Raw genomic sequence first — 23,025 nt, forward strand, 5'->3', positions numbered from 1 at the left:
GGTCCATTGCCAAAGTTGCTCAGCTCAGTCCAGTACACCAATTTTTCACTGAATCTTTTGGTTGTTACACTTCACCTGTGATCACTTCATGCCGCCAGCGCTAAGGGCGTCGAAATGTAGGACAAGTAACAAGTTCTGTCACAATGTGTTGTGCGTTCCTGGGAGCAAACCTGATCTACAATTTAGCCAACTAGTATATACAAAAGCTCCCTTTGGAACGAGCAACTGATAATTTGTACACTGAATTTCACTATGACATTTTCTCTATACAAAACGAGCTCGTAGTTGTCAGAATGGATGGCAGAGACTCCTAAAGTCCCAATTATTAGTTAGGGATTCTAGCAGTCCTGTGTTCTAGCTGCCACTTCCATGACAAATGAAACACTGGTAACTGGTAAGCAGGAAGCCATCACTGATTATCATATCTGTGCTGCTGCATGCTTGTGATAGTAGTGCATCAGAGAAAATCCCACACTGGTATTGATGACTGCCCCTGATCACCATTCTGATGCTCCATCTGGGGATTTGCCCCTACAAACTGTAGTGCATGCATATCACTAGGATAGCCCTGCAAGAGTGTGTAGATAGCAGTTCATCAAACATGGCTACATAGAATCTGCAGCATGGTTGCACTCTTAGCTTTGACCTTAGGCTATTACTTCATTAGTGGACAAGAATGTCAAATACTGAAAAAAAAGGCATAAAACTTCTCGACAACGTCGATAGTATATAACTCACTTGGCTTAATTGATTGTTTCCGGGAAATGCCTGCTGTTGCATGGTTGGAAGTGAGGAAGCCTACAGTAAGCCACAAGAAGCTGATGAATACGATACTTCAATAGAATGAGATATATTTTTTAAAGTAATAGATGATCACATACCTGACCAAACTGATTCAAATTGTTATGAAGATTCTCTGAGGTACCAAGCCCATAGCTCTGACCAAGTATATAATGCCCCTGAACAAGGAAATCAACACCTGTAATAAATAACTGTTCCACAGTGATGAAAGGAACATCGAAAAAAAATACTGTCTTGAAGAAAAATCAACCTGCATTAATTGATCTGGGAGGAACTGATTTGGAGAATTCCTTGCTTCTGACTGCCTGTTGTCTGGTGTCATATTCAGTTCTCCATCTCTTGTTCCAGTGGCTGCTTCATCAGGGTGCCTTGTGTCTAGCAACAAAAGAAAATTTACAAATTTAATTGTGCAATTATAAACAGTTAGAACTTGAAATCCACAAAAAAATTGGAGTCCCACCTTTTCTTGTTTTCTGCATTTTATTAGTTACCACAGCACTTTTATGGCGATAAACTTCAGTCTTCTTCTTTCCAGTAGATTTCTCAACTTCATTGCTACTATTAAGGAGATATTCATTCTGAACCATACTAGTTAACTGGTTCTTAATGGAAGGGCCTACGGATGACTTATTCGCCAGTGTAGATTGCAAAATCCGTTCTACTTCTTCAACAAGTCGATCTGATTGGCTTGCCATCAGTGCAAATGTCTCTGCATTCTCTGCAGCCTTAGCAGCTATCTTGTAGAACGAGCGGCACAGAGCTGCATAGCGTTCTGGAACAGAAGATTTTGTGCCACTATCAAAATTAAATCTATTAGTTTCATCGGTGGACCCCACCTTTGCATCTTTTCTCCATCTCTTAAGAAAATACTGCGGCCTGATCTCTTTAACATTCCTCAGCTCATATACCTTTAATATATGGCAACATAATATTCCAGCATTTTCAAATTTTTTACAAGTACATGCAACTGTGCCATCTGATGAGTCAAACCGTACAAGCTGGTCTTTAGTTTTATTCTTAACAGTGATCATGTACTCAGAAAGAGAGCCAAACTCCCCACAACTATAAGCCATACAGTCCATACACAGTTCATATTCCTTTCTAAATAACTCAAAGATGATTGGTGTATACACTTTTGCAGCTTGCCATAGCAGTGGCAGAGATATTCTTGGTGCCCCTTCGCTGGCTTGGTAATCAGCTTGTATCTCTTCTTGCCTCCTCTTCTCCATTGAGCTTTCAAGGAACATAAAAAATTTAGAGAGATCTTTCTCACAATCCAAGAACTCTCTCAGCCCAACGCAAGAAGTTTCTACTTGTAACATCCCTTTAATGTCCCCAAAGAATATTTGCCGGTTATATGGCAAGGCCCAATTTTCCCGATCTTCATACAACTTAGTTAACCATTCCTCTCCTTTGAGGCTGTACTTCTTGATTATCACATTCCATATCTCATCAAACTCCTGGTCATCCTCGATATCAAACATGCAGTGGTGAAAATCATGTGTGAATTCCTCAAGAGTATTAAAAACATGTTCTAAGGACTTAAAAGCATTCTGGTATATTTGCCACACACAAGAACGGTGAATTGTACCAGGCCAGGTGAGACTCAGGGCTTCCTTCAAAGCAGCAGATCGATCTGTCAATACCGTCTTTGGCTGTTTCCCACACATGGCACTCTTAAAGGTCTCGAGAAGCCACTTGAAAGATTCAACAGTTTCATCATACAGAAAAGCAGAGCCAAATATGATTGTTTGCCTATGATGGTTCATACCCAAAAACAAAGCTAAGGGTTTTCTGCAGTCATTTGATCTGTATGTTGTGTCAAAGCAGATCACATCACAGAAATAATGATAGTCTACTATTGATCTTGCATCAGCCCAGAAGACATTTGTTGCTTTATCATTTTCATCCACCTGAATGGCATAGTAAAAAGAGGGATTATCACTCTTCATTCTTCGAAAATAATCCATTAGAGCTCCAAGGTCCTCTGAATTCATGTGTGTTGAAGACTTGGCCCGAATGTAATTCTTGCATCCTGGAGGAATGTTACTAGCATTTCGGTTTCCTGGTTGAACCTTGGTCAACACTCTCTCTGACTTCAGCATATCTATATCAAATGGTGCAGCAAGCTGGTGATTGTGATCTTCCACAAATTCTGCTACCCGGTACTTGCCATTGGATACCAATTTTATAGCTATTCGTGCAGGACAACCTGTCCTAGTCTCTGGGCGAGGTCTTTTGGCCTCATTCTTTGAGCGAAATCCCTCCCTAGAGCATACAAAGACCCTTGACCTAGCAACATTTTTCACCGTTTTATCCCACAATCCTTTTCGAACACTGAATCCTACATTTCCAGCATAACTAGCATAATACTCATATGCTTTCTCTTCATTCTCGAAAACCATTCCAACTATGGGCACTCCTCCAGCATTAGCAATAACTTCTGGCGGCACCTCTGGATCTTCTTCTGGTTTATCTACAGTCTGGGAGGAAACGATAACGTAAGTGCAGACAAATACACAATGTCATACATCTACCACAGCATCAAAGTGCTTCTTGGTCATTTGTACCAAGAATGTTTTTCCCTACCGGTATTCTGTAAAAATCCTAAAATCAGACTCCATTTGACATGATTGTGCACCAATGCTACTAACTCCAAGACATGCTGAACTCAATGCGCATCTACATTAGCCTACTTGACACTTGCAATATCCAACCATGAAAGCCGGGTTTTCAGAAGCCGTTGGTGTTGGTGTAGAAGCCGGGTTATATAAATTCCCATTATCTAAAAAACAACCATGAAATGCGCCACATGGAACACACGAAATCTCTCAAACAATTCTCTGAGAAATCAATCAGAAACCATGGATCCCCGGTCTATATACCTTGGCGCCCTCCTTGCCGAGGAACTGCCCTCTCGCACCCCGCCGCCGCCGCTCCGCGAGAGCCTGCCTCGATGGGGCCTGCAGCCAACAATGGCGCCATCAAAAAATAATACTAATAATGATCAAATTTCTATCCATCTTTAACCTAAACTCAAACGCGAATTCTTCCTTCTTGGCGATGATATGGATCGAGGAGCTCACCTTGGCGGTGGCGCGCTTGACGCCCTGGCGGCCGCTCCGCTTCTGCATGTAGCGGAGGACGATGTCGCGGCGCTCCTCGTGCGTGTAGCGGGAGACCCGGACGCCGAGCTCGCGGAGGAGCCGCGTGGTCGTGGGCTGCGCCGCCGACGATGGGGTCGCCGCCGCCTTCCCGCCGCCGTCCTTCCCGTCTCCGGCATCGGGGGCGCCTTGGCCGGCGGCGGCGGCGGCGGGCTTGGGGTGGCTCTTGGGAGCGGCGCGGCGCTTCTTGGGGTTGGAGGAGAGGTCGAGGTAGGTGCGCACGATGTGGGATATGCGGGACGCCGGCTGCCGTGGCTGCGCGGATGCTGAGGACGACGGCGTGGGCTCGCCGGCGGCGGCGGTGGGGTCGCCGGAGGTGGAGGCGGTGGCCATGGTGGTGGTGGTGGTGGGATCGGCCGGCGGAAGGGGGGGAATGGAGCTGGGGCCGTGAGGCACTCATCTCTCAGGTGTATGACATGTGGGGCCTCGACTTCAGTGCGCCTACGGCGAATCACGTGGGACCGACATGTCAGCCTCTTATTATTTAGACTTTGTTTGGAGCTTTTCAGCTAGGTATACATCATACGAGAGGAGTCATTCTAGCAGGATTAAGTGAGTATTAACTATTATTGCTACAAGCTTAAAAATTAAATTTACTATTTCTTTTAAAAAACTTATATATAAAAAGTTTTTGCAAAACAAAGGAAGTTGCCAAAACTTTGAGTTGAATAGAAAAATGATTTATTTTGAGGTGGAGGGAGTAAATTGCATCAAGATCAAATTGAAACTTACATTACGAAGCCAAGCAGACACGCATTGGTGAGTATCAAGATCAAATGTTTAAGATCGTGTTTATGCTTGTCTGTTGTAGATTTTATTTGTTGATAATTACTTCATACTTCGTATTGGGGATTTAGGACTTGCAAAATACTTGAACAACATTACGTTCTCTCAGTTGACATCACTTTGTAGTTCGTCATATATAGGAGTATGCCTATGTAATGTTATAGTTTATGTAAAGTATAGCAAGATTTGTCTTGGTTCACACACACTAAACAAACTTCATGTCAGCCTCTTGTACGACTTTGTTCTAAGCTATCCGTTAAGTTTATTTTTTTAAAAAAATATTTAATTTATTCATATAATAAAGTTGAAAATCCATGTCAATAATCTATTTCAATATGACCATTCTTCACAAAACAAAAATCACAACTGCAATCAGTGCAATTCTAGCAATTACTTTGTTCATCAGACAAGGAGAACAAGCAATACATACTATCATTGCCTGAACTCTTTTAAGGCAATACATGTTTTTTTTTACACGGATTAAGGCAATACACCGTGTCAAAAAAGAGCAGTTTAGTACTTGTTAACACAGATACAAAAGAGCAGTTTTTGAGTATTATACAACTTTCTGCATGGAGGACACCTCAAGAAATCCGCAGGAACACAGGAAGTGCTACAATGGAATGTGCATGTATGCTTAATTACACAGACCAAAATTTGCCATAGGTGTGATATTTCAGTTCCCAGATCCCTGTTTTGGGATGCATGACTGGGTCCATTTACATAGTGATATTGAGGATGGCCAGCTTAAATTATAATGATCTATTTACAAATCTCTGGCAATTTGTTGTTTACGTCTATGAAAGAACAACGATTATCTTCCAACAGTTACATACTTCCTGAAAATAAGTGGCGTGAAATAGACATTGTTAGTCCATCAGAACATGAAATCCCGCTTAACAGAGAAATCAGAATTCGGGAGTAAAACAACCTGCTTGTTTAAGAGACAAAAATAGACTGAAGCCTGTGACAAGCATTCAAGAATGGTTGCGGTTAAGCATATTCTGGAAAGAAATGTACAAATCTTTATGTTCTGTTCCAAAAATCTCTTCTGCCTTTGAGAGAGTGTCCTGCGCAAATTCATTAAGTACAACAAGAAAATCATGTTTACATATTTTCGCAGAAAATAACCAACTGAAAAGTCAACAATTATAAACAGGCAATATGCTACCTCTCGTGATTGTTTCTGAGCATTGAACTCCTTGATGTTAGCTAAAAATGCCCCAAATTGCTCATACGAAAGTCGTGTCCTGGGATTTGTGTCCAGAAGTGTTAGGATGGAATCGAAATATTAATTTTCACATAAGGTGAACAGCATAATAACCAACCGTGCTTGCCGGAAAAATTCCTTTCCGTCTATACGGGGCCGCCCTGGAAACATAAAAGACTTTGTATTATCAGCATATGCATGTTCAACAAATCTCCCCAAATGAAAATAAGATTCAACAACTCCCAAACCTGCGAACGAACGATGCTGAGGAGGGGAGGTGGGTGCTGAATACTGATGGCTTGACGATCCATGCCATGATGAAAATGTTGAGTGGACTTCTGACAGAGATTTTGTAGGTGATGTTGGACCAGATAAGAACTTAGGTGTTGAACCAGGAGTTAATTTAGGAGCTGTGTATGGTGTGACTGAGAACTGATGTTCTGTAAATGTTTCATAGCAAGTATATGCTGATATAAGATGTGATAAGTTGGTAATATTCAGGTGTTCGACAAGAGTAAGTTATTATAACCACCTTGGGCAGATTCAGTCATTGTGGATCTGCTGGAACTATCTGCAGAAGTGCGACTACTTGAAACTTCATCTGCCAAGTAAAAAATAGTGAAACCAAGGAAGATGCATGCAATTCTGGCTATTACTTGAAGAAAAGACAATATTATAGGATTTCCGATGAGGTTGAACAATACCTTTCCAAGAGGGAACTCGAGTAGTCAAATTGTTGTTTGCATCAAAATCACGGTCATCACCTATTTCTGACAATTGCTGCAAGATTATGCAAATAAAATTATTTACGCACATGAGCAACTTCAGAAAAGCACAGCATGAAATATTCAACATATAGAAGCATTTTCATAAGTAATACTCACTAATAAATTGTCTTCACTCAGTGACTTCATCAACTGCTTCTTAAATGCTTCCAACTGCATAGAAAGAGTGATCTTCAACAAGCAGCCAACTAACATACAAATTTTTTAATGCTGATAAAAAAAAACTTGACAAACTTCATGTCGATTAGCATTCCGACAAAATCATACCAACAAATATGACCATTTAGGGCAAGAATTCGAGAATAATTTGAAAGCCACAAAGGGTGGGTAAACTTAGCAGTTATAGCTTCCACACCACAGTGAGTCAGTGACAACAAAGCATTAGTTAGTTGTTGATCCTGTTCTTGTTTCTTTTGAAGTATAATATCTGGCAAAAAAGGGTGACCTTCTAGAAACTTCTTTTTTCATAATTGTGGACTCTTTAACACCAAGTCATTCTGCTATTCCATTGTAATGCACACCAAAGATTATACATTTGAACAAAATTCCTGACTCACTATTAATCTACAACTAACAATTAAAAGATATTCCATCTGATCCCATAAAACTTCGGTACACGGTTGACCAACCTATGCAAACTGCCTACTACTATGATTCTAGGAACACCTGCAAGAAAATGACTTTGCAAACTGCCTACTACTATGATTCTAGGAACACCTGCAAGAAAATCACATATCTAGCAAGCTAGCAAACTAACACTGAAAGTACATGGGTTGAGACATGATTCCAGCAAGTTTTGCACGAAATAAACAGGCGAGCTATCAATCAGAGCACGGATAAAAACCCACTAGCTCCCTAGTATAAGCAGCAATTGAAACTTGAAACCGAACACCATGTTGAGAAATCACAGAATTCTCACTAAAATTGGGATAATTGAGTCACCTTCGCCAAGTTCCTCGCCATCTTCTTGGCCGTGGAGGCGAGCGAGTCCCTCTCCTTCGCCAGCTTCGCCTGCACACCACGAATCGAACACAAACCAAACTGAGTACGCATCCCAATTCTGCTGCCGAAAGCATCCCAGCGACGCGAGGTCCCAGGGGCTCACGTTCTCGTCGAGGGCGGCGAGGAGGCGGGCGTCGGAGTCCGCGAGGCGGGCGCGGAGGTCGGCCTCGGCGCGGTCCCGGTCGGCGAGGTCGCGGCGGAGGCGCGCCGCGTCGGCCTCGAGGCGGGAGACGCGGGAGGCGATGGCCATGGAGGTGATCTTCCGCGCCACGTCCAGCTGCTCGTACGGGTCGGTGGGGATCACGGCCAGGATCTCGTCGGGCAGGTGGAAGTCCACCACCCCGGCCGCCGCCTCGTGCCTCGCCATCGCCGCCACGCGCGCCCCACGAGACGGAGCAGCTCGGCCGGTCAGTTCCTGGACGGCGGCGGCGGCGGCGGAGGTTGCTGCGGTGGTCGCCGGCGGCGGCGCAGAGCAAGACTGGAAATTAAAGTGTTTTTTTTTCTTCTGATTTTTAATTCTTTTTGGGGATTTGATGGGGATAGGATGGCTGTATATACCTGTATACTGCGGGGTCGTTGAGTTGGGACTTCCAAGTCATTTTCTCACACATATATGCTCTTCATTTCCTCTTATTAATTCTCCATTTTCTAATTTTATTTTTTTTTTGTTCATCAATGTGATAGTTGAGGGTTGGTACTTGGTAGGAGTGACCTGTATAAAAAAAAATATATAGAGAGAGTATATGCTTTGATGGTTCTTGTCTGGAATTGTGTTAAATTAAAGGTGTACTAGTAAGAGATACTCTTATAAAATAGTTATATCTTTTTAAAAAATGAAATGCACATGAGAATACCAGAATATTTTGTCTTTTCATACATGATATGGTAGTATACCTTTTTTTTTTTTTGGCGAGAGGTAGATACAGGCATACTAACCTGACTGAAAAGAAAAATAGAAAGAAAGAGAGAAGAATGGGCTACATCATTTCTCGTTGCAAACCACATTTCTGGGCTAGGGCCCAGTATGGTTGGTGGGCCTAACACATTCGGCCCGGTGCGTCAGAGTGAATGCGCGAGGTGTTGGGAGCGATTAGTACCACCTCGCTGGTTTGAGAGTAGTTGGAGTCGACGGGTGGCTATAAAAGGAGAGCCTGGGCGACTTTGGGGCAGCACGCAGCTGCGCGGTGAGCATAAAAGCGAACTATTTTTTCGCTTTTACTTAGGCCTTGTTTAGTTGGGGAAATCTTTTGGGTTGGGATGTACGCGCCGCAAATAGCAGCATACGCCAAATTTTGGAGGGGATTCTCCTAGGAGGGCCTCTACAATTCTCAATCCGAACTTTTACGTTTTTACGAATGATTATTTGAAAGTTATCCTTTTGTTTTTACGAATGATTATTTAATAAAAAGCAATCTAGAATGTTCAAAACCTTAGGCTTAAATGAATCTTCATTCTGTTGCCCCATAATGTTTTAAATTTAAATTTGGGGTTTGCAAGTTTTTCGAGACGTAGAATCGTTTGTGGCTGTGGCCGGTACGAGACTGGGCATTCTGCTTCATTATTTACTTTTGATTACGATTTACATAACTTATCCTTTTAGTCCATTATTTACTTATATGTCTTTACGATTCACTAAACTGGTCCTTTGGAGCATATCAAACTGGCTGGTTCATAACATGAGGTAATTAAACGATGTCCCATGACAACACAATGTTGTCAATTTAACTGAAATGAAAGATGTCTAGGAAATATTATATAGAGTAAAGTTCATCACCGGTCCTAAACTTATACCGCTGTGTTATCCCGGTCTCTAAACTCGCAAATCGACCGTTCAGATCCTCAAACTTGTTCGACTGTGCCATCCTAGTCCCTAAACTTGCAGATCACTCGTTTAGGTCCTCCAACTTGTTCAGTTGTGTCACCCCGTTCCATAAATCCAAACTTGAATTTGAATATCATCTGGGTCAAATAGGACGGTCTAAAGACTTTATATTTAAAAATAATTCATAACTTTTTCATGTGAACTCTAATGAGGACAAATATTATATCAAACTTGTAGCCCTCGATGCGATCTACAACTTTATAGTTGTTTTTTTATTTTAAGTCATTTTTTGTCCCAAAATGTAATTTTAAAATTAAAATTTCAAAATCTATAAACATGCAACAATATTTTGGGACTCTAAACAGTTTTAATTCAAAAACTTTTTAACTACAAAGTTGTAGGTCGCGTCGAGGGCTACAATTTTAATATAAAGTTTGTCTTTATTAGAGTTCACATAAAAAAGTTATGAATTATTTTTTGATATAAAGTTTTTAGACCGTCCTGTTTAGGGACCGGGGTGACACAACTGAACAAGTTAGAGGACCTAAACGAGTGATCTGCGAGTTTAGGGATCAGGGATCAGGATGACACAGTCGAACAAGTTTGAGGACTTGAACGGTCGATTTGCGAGTTTAAGGACCGGGATGACACAACGGTACAAATTTAGGAACCGGTGATGGACTTTACTCTATTATACAGTACATATGGAACAAGAATGTGCATGGTAGGCGCACAGGCGACAAGAGAGAACACTTTTGATTCTACGATGGACCACTGTTAGTTAAATTCCAAGGATTTCTGTACATCAGTTCCCTACTGTAATCCTTCCCTCATTTCCTCCAACCTGCTCAGCTCAGACTTGGGGATTTGCCAGCCAGGTTTCAAATCCTGAAACCTGCAAGACAATCAAACATTCGTGAATAAATAAGAGTGAATTGCAACGCAAACTTTAGTGTTAGTTTGATTTTGTGAAAATTACCTGAACTTCTGTTCACAAGATGGGACCAGTGAATTGTGTATCTGTGTTACCGGTGATGCTCCTCTGAGTTCCGGGCTCCCGGCTAAACATGAACCGACTGGTATGCACTTGTTCATCGCAATAATTCAGGATGTGAATGAGCAATAGAGCAAGTGAGACCTCAGTTAGTACTGATGCTGTCAAAACATTATCCACAGACCATAATTTTATTGGTAAACTTGTTTACTTCACAGACCGCACACCGACAGTTCTGACTTTGAATTTATACTGAGGAAGCTCTTCTTCCTCTTCATCCTCATCTTCACTTGAGTCATCTTCAACTTTGTCCCATTTTGAGTAATCAAGTCCTGAATGTCCCTTTGGTTTTGCGATGGTCTCCCAACCTTGTGGTTTTTGAGGCAGACTGGGAGGCACCTCAACCTTTGGAGGTTCAGTTGCATGTTTCTTTTCAAGAATAAGTTCAGTTGCAGGTTTCTTTTCAAGAATCAGTTCAGTTGCAGGTTTATTTTCGACAATAGGTTCTGTTGTAGGTTTCTTTTTGAGAATCATTTCAGTTGCAGGTTTATCAGACTTGGTAATACAAATCTCGATATTTACATTTCTCTCTGGAGGCAACTCTTGCTTATCTTCTTCAAGATATAACGATTCCTCTTCAGATTCTGGAATGGGAGCTAGTGCCTATAAAGGTTAAAATAACACAGATAACAGGTTAACAGGCAGTAGGATAATAAGTAAACAAGCTAAGGTATAGTTTCTTTCATTCAGAAAACATTTGTAAATAAAGGGGAGAAGTTATGTGCTGGTAGCAACTAAAAAGCATATTTGAATTATGTAAGGATATTTGTTGTAGTTATATCGAATGAAATTGCAACTAGAGTAATGCCGATGCAAGAAGCTAAAGCAAAGTGAATCAATTAGCACAGCAAAGAGAATGAAAAACTTACAAGCTGTGTCTTCAGTCGTGCATGAAGGTTCCGATATACTTCAGATGACGGATTTATCTCAATCAGCCTGTTCACATCAAATAGAGCTGACTGGTAATCCTTCAGAGTGACAAGTGTCTGTGCACGTAACATGAGAGCTCCAGCATGCTCCCTATCCAACTCAAGGACAGATGTGCACTCTTCTGCAGCCTACAGCATTTCGAAAAGAAGAAAAAACACGCTGGTAAAAGTGATGATAACATAGAAAAATAAACAAATGATGTCAGGTGCCAACTTATTCCGGAGAAACACACAGCCTACTGCAGTTTTCATCAGACCATCAAGGCATCAACTACCCCACAAGTATTACAGATGAAATGAACCGTAATTTTGTCTCATTAACTAATGCTGGTTTCTAAAGGGAGCATGATTTTGCCCCTGTATATAGTTGGTCATCAAAACAGAGGTTTAATTATCCTACAAATTTGGATGCCGCAATTAAACTTTCTCCATAGAAATCATGCATTCTATAGACTATTGAAACCTACCAGGATTATTAGAAAGTTCATTCAAATACTCAATAGTAGCCTAATCATTCGCCAAGTGGTTCACTACATCGAAATCGATCTGTGCCAGATCAATTTGAACTACTATTATTGGGAAGGAAACACAGGTTTTTCACGAAGCAAGGCATTAGGCCCAGTACATGGATTGCAAAGTGTCACTCAGCACGAAATTTAACAGGATTTGAGCTCAATCTACAGACCACCACAATATAGTAAACAAGCCACGATTGATGAGAGTTCGTGTTGGCTATAATCGAATCTCTCATCCAACCGAACAGATTCCTGAATCTGCTTCTCCTCCCGACCTCCCCAAACCAGAGTTTGCACAGGTAATTCAAAAACCCCGCCGTTGAACTGGAATCACAAACCACGACTAGGCATCGATGACTAACAAATTAAGCCTTTATTACTCTAAACAACACTTGGAAGCGGCAACGGGCGCTCAAATCTACTCAAGTCAAAGAAGAGAGAGGGAGAGAGAGAGAGAGAGAGAAACAGAACCCTCGAGAAGCGAGACCTTGTGGAAGTCGTGGAGCTTGAGGTAGCACGCGGCGCGGTTGCTGTGCAGCGCGATACGCTGCGCGGGTCCCCGCGCCGCCGCCAGCGCCGCCGTGTACAGCTCGAGCGCGTCCCGGTGTCGCCCTCCCCGGTAGAGCTCGTGCGCCTGCTCCACCGCCGCCCCCGCCATCGCCGCCGGCGAGGAAGCCTCGGTGTGCTGATTTCGGGGGAGGAGGAGGAGGATTAGATGAGAGAATCGCGAATTTGGGGGAGATTACGAGGATTGGAATGGAATTAATTGTGGAAATTCGGATGAGGAGCGGTGGGGAGATTTGAATGTGGACGGACGGATCGGATGGATTGGATACTTTAGCGGTGCGGGTTGTCGGGTTGCTGCCCGCGACGGATGCGGGTTACTCCCCTCCTGTGAATTGACGGATTTGCCCCTGCTCTAAACCTCGATACTTCCAAGTTCCAACCTCCTTTCGTGCAGGAATGACGTGTCGTGTAATCGTGTATAAAGCATTACTTCAGTGGGAAAATAAGACAACCTCGTTTGGCTGATTTGAGGAAAAAAACGAAAAGTTGTATTAATAAATGAAAAATAAATTTATGAATAAAGCTTTTATAACGTGTTTTTAATGATTAAAAGTAAAGGTTGAAAATAAACTACGATGAAAAAAATTTTAAAAATAAACTCTAAATTTAAGATTAAAAATTTAAATTTTCTGATAATCATAAGCGAAAAGATGAGGACATTTGTTTCGCGGCTATCTTAGAAATTAGAACGTGTAGAATGCCATAAAAAAGTCACTATCTCACCAAACCGACACCTAAATAGTACCGGAGAAACATTGCAACCAGCAGCTTAGCTAACAGTATCATCAGTCCTCGTGCTTCTAATGATGATATTAACAAAAGAATATTTACACAAAAGCAATTGCTACTTTGTTAGCCCTTCATCTGCGTGGTGTGTACTGTGAAAAGGGCACACCCTCTTGCGCATTGGAGGATAAAAAGGGAAACAAAAGAACAAGGCCAAAGGGAAGGAAATTAAGCAAGCAAAGCGCACGAGGCACGCTCATGAACTCACACCACCTAGGTCAACCCAACAACACGGCTCGACCAAATTCCAGCGCGGAAGCGATGCCCAAACACCTGTAACACCATGTGATCCCGTGCGTGATGCACGGGCATACCAGACTGCTACTACTTCGTTCCAAAATGTTGTACCTAGAATGTGATTTGACCGATTCTAAAGATAACGAATCTAGACAATCTCTATTTCGATTCGTTGTCTTAGGATGAGTTCAATCACATTCTAAATTACAGTATTTTAGAACTGATTGGAGGCAGTAGATGCCTTAGATCGTTCAATCACCTACTCCCTCTTCCTCCTACCCAAGTCAGCAAGTGATGAGACCGCCTTTGTATGAGCCGGGAATTTAGCTCCAAGCCTTCCTTGCCCTGCTTCTCGGTTATCTTCACCTGCCCTCGTCGATGATGGAGGTGAACAATGGCGAGGGAGTCAGCGGGCTGCCTTCCCCTGCGCCCTGGCTACTCGCCTGGCCGGCGCCGCCATCACCGGAGGACGGCGGCGTCGACGCCGAGCCGACCTGGCTGCTGCCCGTGTGGTGGCAGCTCCCGACCTTGATCTGCCACTCCGTGATGTAGCTCGGCTTTGCGGCGTCTTCGGTTATGTCGGCGTCTCCGGTGAGCATGGAGACTACCTTCGACATTGGCGGCCGCTTGTGAGGGGAGCCCTGTGTGCAGAGGAGGGCGACGCGGATGACTCTGATCACCTCCTCGCTGTTGAATTCCGAGAGTTTTGGGTCCACGAAGTCGAGCGGGTGCCCGTTTTCATACAGCTCCCAGACCTGAAACATTGAGAATTTTTAGCAAATTATACATTACAGACTTACAGTGTATCGACATGTATGGTTTGCAATGTAAAGGGGAAAAAGATGAATTCAAGGTGCTCTGTGGATGATGAATTCTGGCCTTACCCTTTCAAATATGTAAGTTCTGTCTTCCTCAAGTGTATTCTGGTAGTTTGATTCACCAGCAACAGTCTCCAACGCGACCACGCCGAATGCAAACACATCAACTTTCTCAGTCATATGACCTCTCATGGCATACTCAGGTGCAAGGTAGCCACTGGGCAAAGTGAAGTCGACCAATGGCAGTTAGAACATATCCGTCAATAGCACAGTAACATAGAACAGTCAGGTGATAGATCACTTACAATGTGCCAGCAACTTTTGTGCTGACGTGAGTTTTCTTGTTATCATAGAGCTTGGCAAGCCCAAAATCTGAAATCTTAGGGTTGAGACCGGCATCTAGCAAGACATTACTGGCCTTTATGTCCCTGTGCACGATGCGGACGGTAGAATCCTCGTGAAGATAAGCTATACCTCTTGCTAGGCCTAAGCATATCTCAAATCTTGTTGGCCAATCCAGGTTCAAGCTTCCCTTTCCTGAAGATAAAGTTTGATGTTATAAAATTTTGGCATTTAAGTAAAATTCCAAGTCATGTAAAACCAAATAAACTTATACCAAACAGTGCTTGGTCAAGGCTTCCATTCTCCAGATACTCATAAACCAACAGCGGCGTATTGCTCTCAAGGCAGCAACCATACAATGTCACGAGGTTACGGTGTTGCACTCGAGATATAGTTTCGATTTCTGTAGCAAATTGTTTTTTTCCCTGATTAGATGACTGAGAGAGCTGCTTCACTGCCACCGCCCTTCCATCACTCAATCTACCCTGCAAGAAAGTTGCATTTGTCAACTATGCAGGGCATTTCATAATTCAGGGAGTTAAACAAGTTATGCCGATGAATGCACTTGAAAAGGCACTAGTTTACAATAAAAGGCATATCTCTTGAGTTTTGACTTTCCTGTGTACTAATATTTAAATTACCACGAACTTGCTTTCGGCAACCAAATTCAAACATGGCATGCAAATCCAGAAATTTACTACACAAACAGACCTTGTGAACCAATCCATATCCTCCTTCACCAAGTAGGTTACTAGAACTAAAATTTTCCGTAGCTGACCTTAGCTCATTATAACTGAAGACATTTGGTCTTCCAACTATGTTGTACAGCTCTGGAGATTAAATCACAACAAAACTTGTTAGCATAACCTCCACGTCAAGTTGAAGCACACAACGTGACACTGGTATATGAAATACCTTCTAGCTCCAATAATATCTTTCTCTTCTTCTGTCTCCATATAAAGTGTCCAGCAAGTGCAGCCAATGCAAAAACTGCAACACCAACCACAACTACAATGATCACAGCAATTTTGCTCCTGCTCTTGTTGTCTGCAGGGCTACGGACCGTCGGGATGAAGTCTGGAGAAAGCTAACTAAGTCAGAGCATGAAAAGGTTCAAATAAAACTTAAAAAAATAATATGTACAACTACAAAACATTGATCATGTGTGTTTTGATATTTATATGCGTTTGAAACATATTCATTCAACTTAATTCATCCATAAATTTAAGAGGGATATTTATATATTGGTCTTATAGCCAAATATTTTGCTGGCACAGACTGCTAACTTCATTACAGAGGCTTTTGATCATTCACTTTAGAATTGCATATTCAGTTAAATCTTTAAAACATGATGGAAGTACCTCTAGCACCAAACATGGTGGATCATTGCCCAAAGTTTTTTTTAGAAAATATCAAAGCATGCATCAGCATGTCACAGTGATGATTTTTTTTTTCAACCAGAAGAGGTATACCGATATATCTTAGATGACTCCCAAATGGCGTTGTGAACAGTTAGTATAACAGAAATATAGAACGAAAAAAAATTCTAGTTCAGATCAGTACTTGGAGTAGCGCTCAAAGCTGATATTGCAGGCCCATAGTAGCCTTGATGAGGAATGCAGCAAGTACCCTTGCCAGCCCAGAAGAGATGAATCTCAAGGAAATTTTTTGTCACAGGGACAACATACTGCTTCTTAACAACAGTGAAAGATTTCCCTCCTGCTGCCTTTCTTATGTCAAAGTTCTGCTCTTTACGCTCCCCCTATACAAGATACAAAAATGAAGAAAAATAGTTTTGATCAGAGCTAATGAGCTAAAAGCATCAAATACCAGAGAGATTATAAGTTTGCAGGCCACCTGAACGTAGATGTCAAAAATCCTCCTCCCTCTGCTCCTCCAAGACTGCACATCAGGGAAGTCCACCTCAGCAAATTGAAGTGTTACAGTGTAGTTCCCATTCTCGAGTCCAATGCCATAGTATCTCAAAGATGATGGTGACATCCTTGCTGTTTGGAACAGTCCAGAATCTAGTGTACTATCGAACTGGCGTGAACTGTAGATTATGTAACTTCCATTGGGTGGATCCATGAATCTTCCAGTGGTGCTAACACCCCACGTAGGTGTGCCTGCCACATAGTATGATGCAGCACCAAGATTGGCGTTATCAGCCTGATACATGGCATTATCTGAGCCTGATATGGTTCTACTACCACCACAGTCCACCGCGAAGGAGGCAGCTGGAGGAAAAATATCAAATCAAAAGTCTTAGTAATCTGCAACTACAATTTTATAGTTTTAAATTCTCTGAAGTAGGCATATGCACAAAGTTACAGAGATGAAGGCTTACACTTCGGAGAACCGAGAAAACAGGGGGTATTCCGCTGAAGACAATTCAATCCCCATGACAGACCACTACAGATAGAATACATCACTATTTTAAATTCTATTTACAACTTACAAGCTGAAATGAATATAGTGTTTTACCTAAAGGAGCTAATGGTCTTAATAAGAAAAAAAAAATGTAACAACTGGCAAGTACCTCATATCAGTGCCATCAATCACAAAGTCATTTGCCACCAAATTCCTTAGAAAATGCACATCAGATATCACTTTTAGATTTTTTCTGTCTTTGTAATTTGTATATTCAATCGTAAAGAGGTATATACAGAAGTTTCAAGCCATGAAACATACAGTTGTAAATCTTTCTGGGCAGTCCAAGAAGGAAAGTTTCCTGAGAGGTGGTTGTATGAAAAATCTCTGAAAAGTAACATGGGATATTTTAGAATTAGATCGATACATATTTTGATCATTGAGACAAAATGGGAACATACAAGGAAAATATGAACATACAAATTTGAAAGCAGAGGACTTTTCATGGCTGGCAGACTTCCTGAAAGGCTATTATTCCCGAGAAATCTGACTCAAACATGTTTTGGAATAAGATATTTGCAAACATCAGCACACAGCAAAAAGAAAAACATTGTTGCAAAAACAAGGTTAGAATCCCTGCACCAACACTTACAGAAAAGTAAGAGAAGGAAGATTCACGATAGATGGAGGAATTTGACCTGTGATATTGTTAAAACTCAAATCCCTGCACCAACAATAATGAGTTAGACAACGGCATGGAAAACTTGTCGGAGATTTTTGTGATAGGTGAAAATTCTTACAGTAGATTTAAACTTCCAAACTTGGAGAAGTCCACTGATGAAAGTGAATCAGAAATCCTGCTGTTTCTCAAGACACTGCAAGACAAAAAGTTAAATACTTAAGATCTTAAACTGTTACGAGAAGTAAAGTGGTGTGAAAGTGCCGTACAGATCACCCAAAGATGTCATGCTTCCAATGAACGCCAGTGAAGAGCTTCCATTTACTATATCCCCTATTCTTCTGTTAAATTGGGACAATCAATGCTTCTATCACTGCCATAAGCTTATGTTTGCAACAAAAACACAGTCATTGTCACTGAAACACTAGGAACTTACAAGCTTCTCAACTTGACAAGATTATATAAGCTTCTAGGAATAGGACCTTGAAAAGAGTTCCCTTGGAGCCTCCTAAAAATAGACATATGTTTGGTCATAAATAAGTAACGCGGACTATTCTAGCTCTTCGTGAGAAACAAGATGCATTTCACATAAACATTTCATGCTAGCAAAACATGCACAGCATTTCCTTGCTATTTTTGCCAAGAGAACAGTTAGAAAAAAAAGGGGTTAAATATCGGTAATTGGCCAAAGATAGATCTTACAGTTGGGTTAAGTTGGTCAAACTCCCAAGATAATCAGGTATTTGCCCAGTGAAATTATTATCCGATGCCCACCTGGATGCACAATGACAGTGGTGTCCATAATTATTTGTTGAAATTTCATGAGAAACAATAAAATCCCAAACACTGCTTTGCGAAATTACAAGGTGGACAGGTTCGTAAGTTGTGATAAAGTCGTTGGTAGAGGACCACTGAAGTCGTTACTATCAATGTACCTACAATTCAGACATACAACTTCTTCATTCAAGCAGATGATTATCACCTCTAAACAACAAACAAAAACTGATGATCATATAAAATAAAATGAAAACAAAACCAAACAGATAACTTACAGTTGTTGAAGTTTTGTCAATTTACCCAGCTCATCGGGAAGTGATCCATTAAAATTATTTGAGCCCAATGCCCTGAGAGTATAAGATTTTAAATAGGTTAGCTCCAGGAAAATATTCACAAGGAAGTGCTGATTTTTTTTTTCAAAAAAAAACAAAAAGTTGGTTAATATATGATGAGAAAGGAATATTATTGTGTCAGGCTCCCTCTTCCACGATATAGATTTCAATTTTTTTTCACGAATGGAAAGACACATTAACAAAAAATAAAATTCATTGCTACATTCGCCAACTATGTTGGAGTGTTACCCTATTAAAAAAGCTTACTGCTTATCAGAAGTTCAGAACAGCAAGATTGAAGCTTACAGCGAAACAAGATTTGTAAGATTGCCGAGCTCCTTGGGGATAGGTCCAGACAACGCATTGATGCCCACAGTACTGTTGATTTTCAAGGAAAAAGAATGTAGGATTGGTGTTGAAAGCAAGACAAGAAAATTGAAATGTAAAGAGCAAATAATTATACTATGAGCTGTAACTCTTACATGTACTTGAGAGCAGTCAGTTCTCCGATGAACGCCGGTAATGGCCCGGTGAAATAATTCTTCCTGAAGTCCCTGAAATCACAATACCAGATGCCAGCGACGTTAGTTACACACCAGTCACATCTTATACATCCTACAAGCTTTGGTTTTCCCAAGCTGTTCACCAACTCAGCTAGCTAGTAGCTACTGATATGCAGTGTTCATCCCCAAGTAGAACTCGATGCCGACCTAATAAACTGACGAACCAAACCACCACTAACAACAATAACCAAAATTAGGAAAAAAAAACTGACGAACCAAACATCGGACACAAAAAAAATTGGGGAATGCGAGAATGTGGCGGTCGCAGGAGCAAGCCTGTTAGACTTAATCTTGTTGATTATTGTGTGAGTTGTGATTAGTGCGTGCATGAGTTAGCTTGATCAAGAAAATCCATGATCTGCATGTTAGTGCTTGCATGTAGGAAGTTATATGTGGATATCGGCTGGGAGTAGTGGCCGAGTCAAGTAGCTGGAGTAGTGGCATGGATTGTGGATCAGTTAGCTGTGTTGCATGTGTGTTAGTGCATTTGCATGCAAAGAGATATGGCCTGCATGCATAGAGACGTGATTAGTGGTTAATTAGTGGCTAAGTCATGTGAGTGGTGGCCGGTTAGTGCGGCAAAAACGTGGCTAGTGTGCTGCTGCGCGTGTGTTCTATTTAAGCATGTAATCAGTGTGTGATTAATGTGTGGAGAATAGAAAGTGAAGTGTGTGGTGGTTCACTGGTGTGCAGTGACAAGAAATTTCCTTGCGTCTCTTTGTTTCATTGCGTGTTGTTCATCTTCTTCCTTTGTCATTGCCTCCTGTGTGTGTGTTTCATCGAGACAGAGAGAGAGAGAGAGAGCTGTGTGTGTGCAAGTGAGTGTTTGGGCTAACAAAGCCAACAATCGCAACGGTGGACACTGCCTAATCTGCTCCTAATACGATCCCGAAACGGATTGGATTGGGAATAAGACCGAACACCATCATCACCTCCGCGATCTCGACGCAGCCGCACGTCCCAGAGCACCGCTGGCTCCGAGGCGCCATGGCGCTCGAACTCCGCAACGCCAGCAACGGTCTCCTCCAGATCCACGAGCACCGGCACGCGCCCGGCGACGATGGCTGCCGGCCGGCCAAATCTCCGGCGATGGGGCGGCATTTCCGGTGAGGCGGCGTGTGGAAGCGGAGCGTAGGTTGGGCCGAATGGGATAGGTTGCAAGATGCAAATGGGCTTTTTTATGTGGGCCGGAAAAAAGGCCCAGCTACTTCCGGTCCGACTCATCGTGGCCCACCAGGAGATATTTACGAAAAAAAGAAAATCCTAACATGTGTTTTAGCTTGAAAAGAACATCATAAATTTATTTTGAACAAAAGAAATGGAAGAAAAATGGGTTGCATGAACACAAGAACACATTATGCACAATGATCAAACCGAGCCCACAAAAAATGCACAAAAAATAAATAATTGCAATTGTTGCTCAAGCTGAAATAATTAAGTTACAGGCGGCTTACAGCTTGATGAGGTGAGTGAGGTTCCTGAGCTCTTCTGGGATCGGGCCGACCACATCCAGCGTGTTGATTTTCCTGCTCCATCGAACAAATCAACGAGACGAACACGATGAACATATGGAAATTCCTAAGATACTCCCTCCGTCCCACGAAAAACCAATCTAAATGGAAATGGGACACCACTTAGAACAACGAAATCTGTACATCTAGATTTGGTGTTCTATATGGTGAACTATCCCACTTAAATTAGGTTTTTTTTAGTACGGTGGAGTAAGGAAGAAGAAGAAATTTCTAACAAGAAGAAGAAATTTCATCAGTTTCATACATACAGTCTGGTGATGTGGCAGAGCGTGTTGTTGTGATCGGAGCAGTCGCACTTGATGGCCGGGTTGAAGGCCGGGTTGTCGTCCAGCGGCGTGTCGTCCGTCGCGGCGCCGCTGCACGGGTCGACGCTGATGTTCCACGATGGCGGCGCGCTCAGCCCCAGCCTCGCCATCATCGCGTTCAGCGCCGCCGCTGCACTCACGCACGCCGCCGCCACCCAAAACCAACACAAGAAATTAAACTAACTGACTGATCAGCCTCACCTCACCTCGATCTCCTCGCTAATCAAACGCCATTAGATTGCGTGGTTGTGTACCTTCGGTTGGATCAGTGTGAGGTGGTGGTTGCTGAGCCTGAGCATCTGCTGCTCTCCAAGAACACAGCAGCAGCAGCACGCAGAGACAGCCATGGAGGTAGCAACAGTAGCTCAACCTAGGATCCATCTCTCTCTCTCTCCCCTTCTTCTTGGATTTTGCGCTGAAGAAGATGATGGATCAGAGTGGCTGACAGATGATGTGGAGCATTAATTAGCTAGGCAAATGCAAACAAGGATGCAATCAGATGAGGGAGAGTAATGAGAGTATTAGGTTCTGTTTGTTTCAGTTTAAGATTATTGTAATCTAGATTATTAAATCAGATTACTCTAAGCTGTATTATAATAAACTGACATAAAATAAGCTATGAGTTGTTTGTTTCTCTAGACTATTAGAGACATCTAAGAGTAGTGGGTCTTTAGCCACTCAATAATATGGAAAAAGCTCCTCTAGAGGAGATTATTAGATTATAGTAATCTGGCTTATAGATTATAATAATCTAGCATAATAATCTACTTGTTTGATTCAGCTTACTACTAATAATCTAAATTATAATAATATTAAGCTGAATCAAACAGGGCCTTAGTTAGGCAAATGGAAACAAAGATGCAATCATGCATGGTGATGCTGCATCGCAGCACGTACTAGTAGTACCACTTCTGTTTTTGTTTATGCTATACCAAAGTGGCATCCCAAAGCTGCTAGCAACAACTGTTCTGATGACCAACTAATGTAGCCGATGGAGTGTGTGTTAAAGCAGCTAAACATGCATGCGTCGTGTTGTTGCCATCACATAGTACATATGATTCAGCAGATGGCTAGCTTGGAATGACATTTTATACTGTGCTCTGATGAAGCCAGTAGACTTTTCTTCGTCCAGTGTTTAGATGAAAGAGATTTTCTAATCAATGGCCGTGTTTAGTTCTATTTAAGTATACGGACAGACCATTTGTAGTATTAAACGTGGACTAATAACAAAACAAATTACAGATTTCGCCTGTAAACTACGAGACGAATTTATTAAGCCTAATTAATCCGTCAATAGCAAATGTTTATTGTAGCATTACATTGTCAAATCATGGTGCAATTAGGCTCAAAAAATTCGTCTCGCAATTTACATGCAAACTGTGCAATTGGTTTTTTTTGTCCACATTTAATGCTGTATGCATGTGTCCAAACATTTAATATGATATTTTTGGCCAAAAAAATTTTGGGATCTAAATACACCCAATGATTAATGAAACTGTTCTTTTTTTTTTCTTTTTTCACATTTCTCTTTGAACTTGTAGTAATTTCTAAATTGTTGTGCTAGATTTCTACATATGTGATCTAGTATACATTTCATGAGGTGTACATTTGTGTTAACAACCAAATTTGGTAGCATCTGTGTCAGGAAA

The 23,025-nt window shown here is 41.8% G+C and overlaps 4 protein-coding genes across 6 annotated transcripts; all 4 read right to left on the minus strand.

Moving 5' to 3' along the window:
• Positions 1–15: 15 nt before the first annotated feature.
• Positions 16–4,349, minus strand: LOC127771161 (protein FAR1-RELATED SEQUENCE 5-like). Of its 2 annotated transcripts, none has more exons than XM_052296998.1 (7): positions 3,888–4,349; positions 3,687–3,764; positions 1,262–3,284; positions 1,052–1,176; positions 882–959; positions 739–798; positions 16–568 (listed from the first exon to the last, which is right to left on the minus strand). In XM_052296998.1, exons 1-7 carry the CDS (start codon positions 4,296–4,298, stop codon positions 458–460), a joined length of 2,886 nt encoding a protein of 961 aa, XP_052152958.1. In that variant the 5' UTR covers positions 4,299–4,349; the 3' UTR covers positions 16–457. The 2 variants fall into 2 exon arrangements, 1 of the variants encoding a protein (XP_052152958.1); XR_008017104.1 differs by having other exon boundaries at positions 480–568; positions 882–979.
• Positions 4,350–4,977: 628 nt separating this feature from the next.
• On the minus strand, positions 4,978–8,284 carry LOC127769758 (uncharacterized protein At4g15545-like). The gene is made up of 10 exons (XM_052295388.1): positions 7,852–8,284; positions 7,689–7,757; positions 6,846–6,899; positions 6,666–6,741; positions 6,494–6,562; positions 6,210–6,401; positions 6,080–6,122; positions 5,923–6,001; positions 5,683–5,821; positions 4,978–5,590 (listed from the first exon to the last, which is right to left on the minus strand). Exons 1-9 carry the CDS (start codon positions 8,113–8,115, stop codon positions 5,729–5,731), a joined length of 939 nt encoding a protein of 312 aa, XP_052151348.1. The 5' UTR covers positions 8,116–8,284; the 3' UTR covers positions 4,978–5,590; positions 5,683–5,728.
• An 808-nt stretch (positions 8,285–9,092) lies between these two features.
• LOC127769773 (uncharacterized) lies at positions 9,093–12,857 on the minus strand. Its single transcript, XM_052295400.1, has 4 exons — positions 12,556–12,857; positions 11,494–11,682; positions 10,550–11,227; positions 9,093–10,465 (listed from the first exon to the last, which is right to left on the minus strand). The coding sequence occupies exons 1-3, from the start codon at positions 12,724–12,726 to the stop codon at positions 10,772–10,774; spliced, it is 816 nt and encodes a 271-aa protein (XP_052151360.1). The 5' UTR covers positions 12,727–12,857; the 3' UTR covers positions 9,093–10,465; positions 10,550–10,771.
• Positions 12,858–13,434: 577 nt separating this feature from the next.
• On the minus strand, positions 13,435–21,783 carry LOC127769840 (probable LRR receptor-like serine/threonine-protein kinase At1g56140). Of its 2 annotated transcripts, XM_052295498.1 has the most exons (24): positions 21,631–21,783; positions 21,320–21,506; positions 20,994–21,065; positions 19,459–19,530; positions 19,283–19,354; positions 18,920–18,991; positions 18,731–18,802; positions 18,570–18,641; positions 18,304–18,375; positions 18,137–18,208; positions 17,989–18,063; positions 17,841–17,912; positions 17,669–17,734; positions 17,510–17,575; positions 17,358–17,402; positions 17,166–17,230; positions 16,676–17,055; positions 16,382–16,580; positions 15,734–15,895; positions 15,530–15,648; positions 15,093–15,303; positions 14,782–15,013; positions 14,543–14,693; positions 13,435–14,413 (listed from the first exon to the last, which is right to left on the minus strand). In XM_052295498.1, exons 1-24 carry the CDS (start codon positions 21,755–21,757, stop codon positions 14,021–14,023), a joined length of 3,126 nt encoding a protein of 1,041 aa, XP_052151458.1. In that variant the 5' UTR covers positions 21,758–21,783; the 3' UTR covers positions 13,435–14,020. The 2 variants fall into 2 exon arrangements, with proteins under 2 accessions (XP_052151458.1, XP_052151459.1); XM_052295499.1 differs by having other exon boundaries at positions 21,320–21,660.
• Between the last annotated feature and the right edge of the window lie 1,242 nt (positions 21,784–23,025).

This window comes from Oryza glaberrima, chromosome 4 (assembly GCF_000147395.1).
Source record: "Oryza glaberrima chromosome 4, OglaRS2, whole genome shotgun sequence".
In the NCBI taxonomy this organism is placed as follows: domain Eukaryota; kingdom Viridiplantae; phylum Streptophyta; class Magnoliopsida; order Poales; family Poaceae; genus Oryza; species Oryza glaberrima.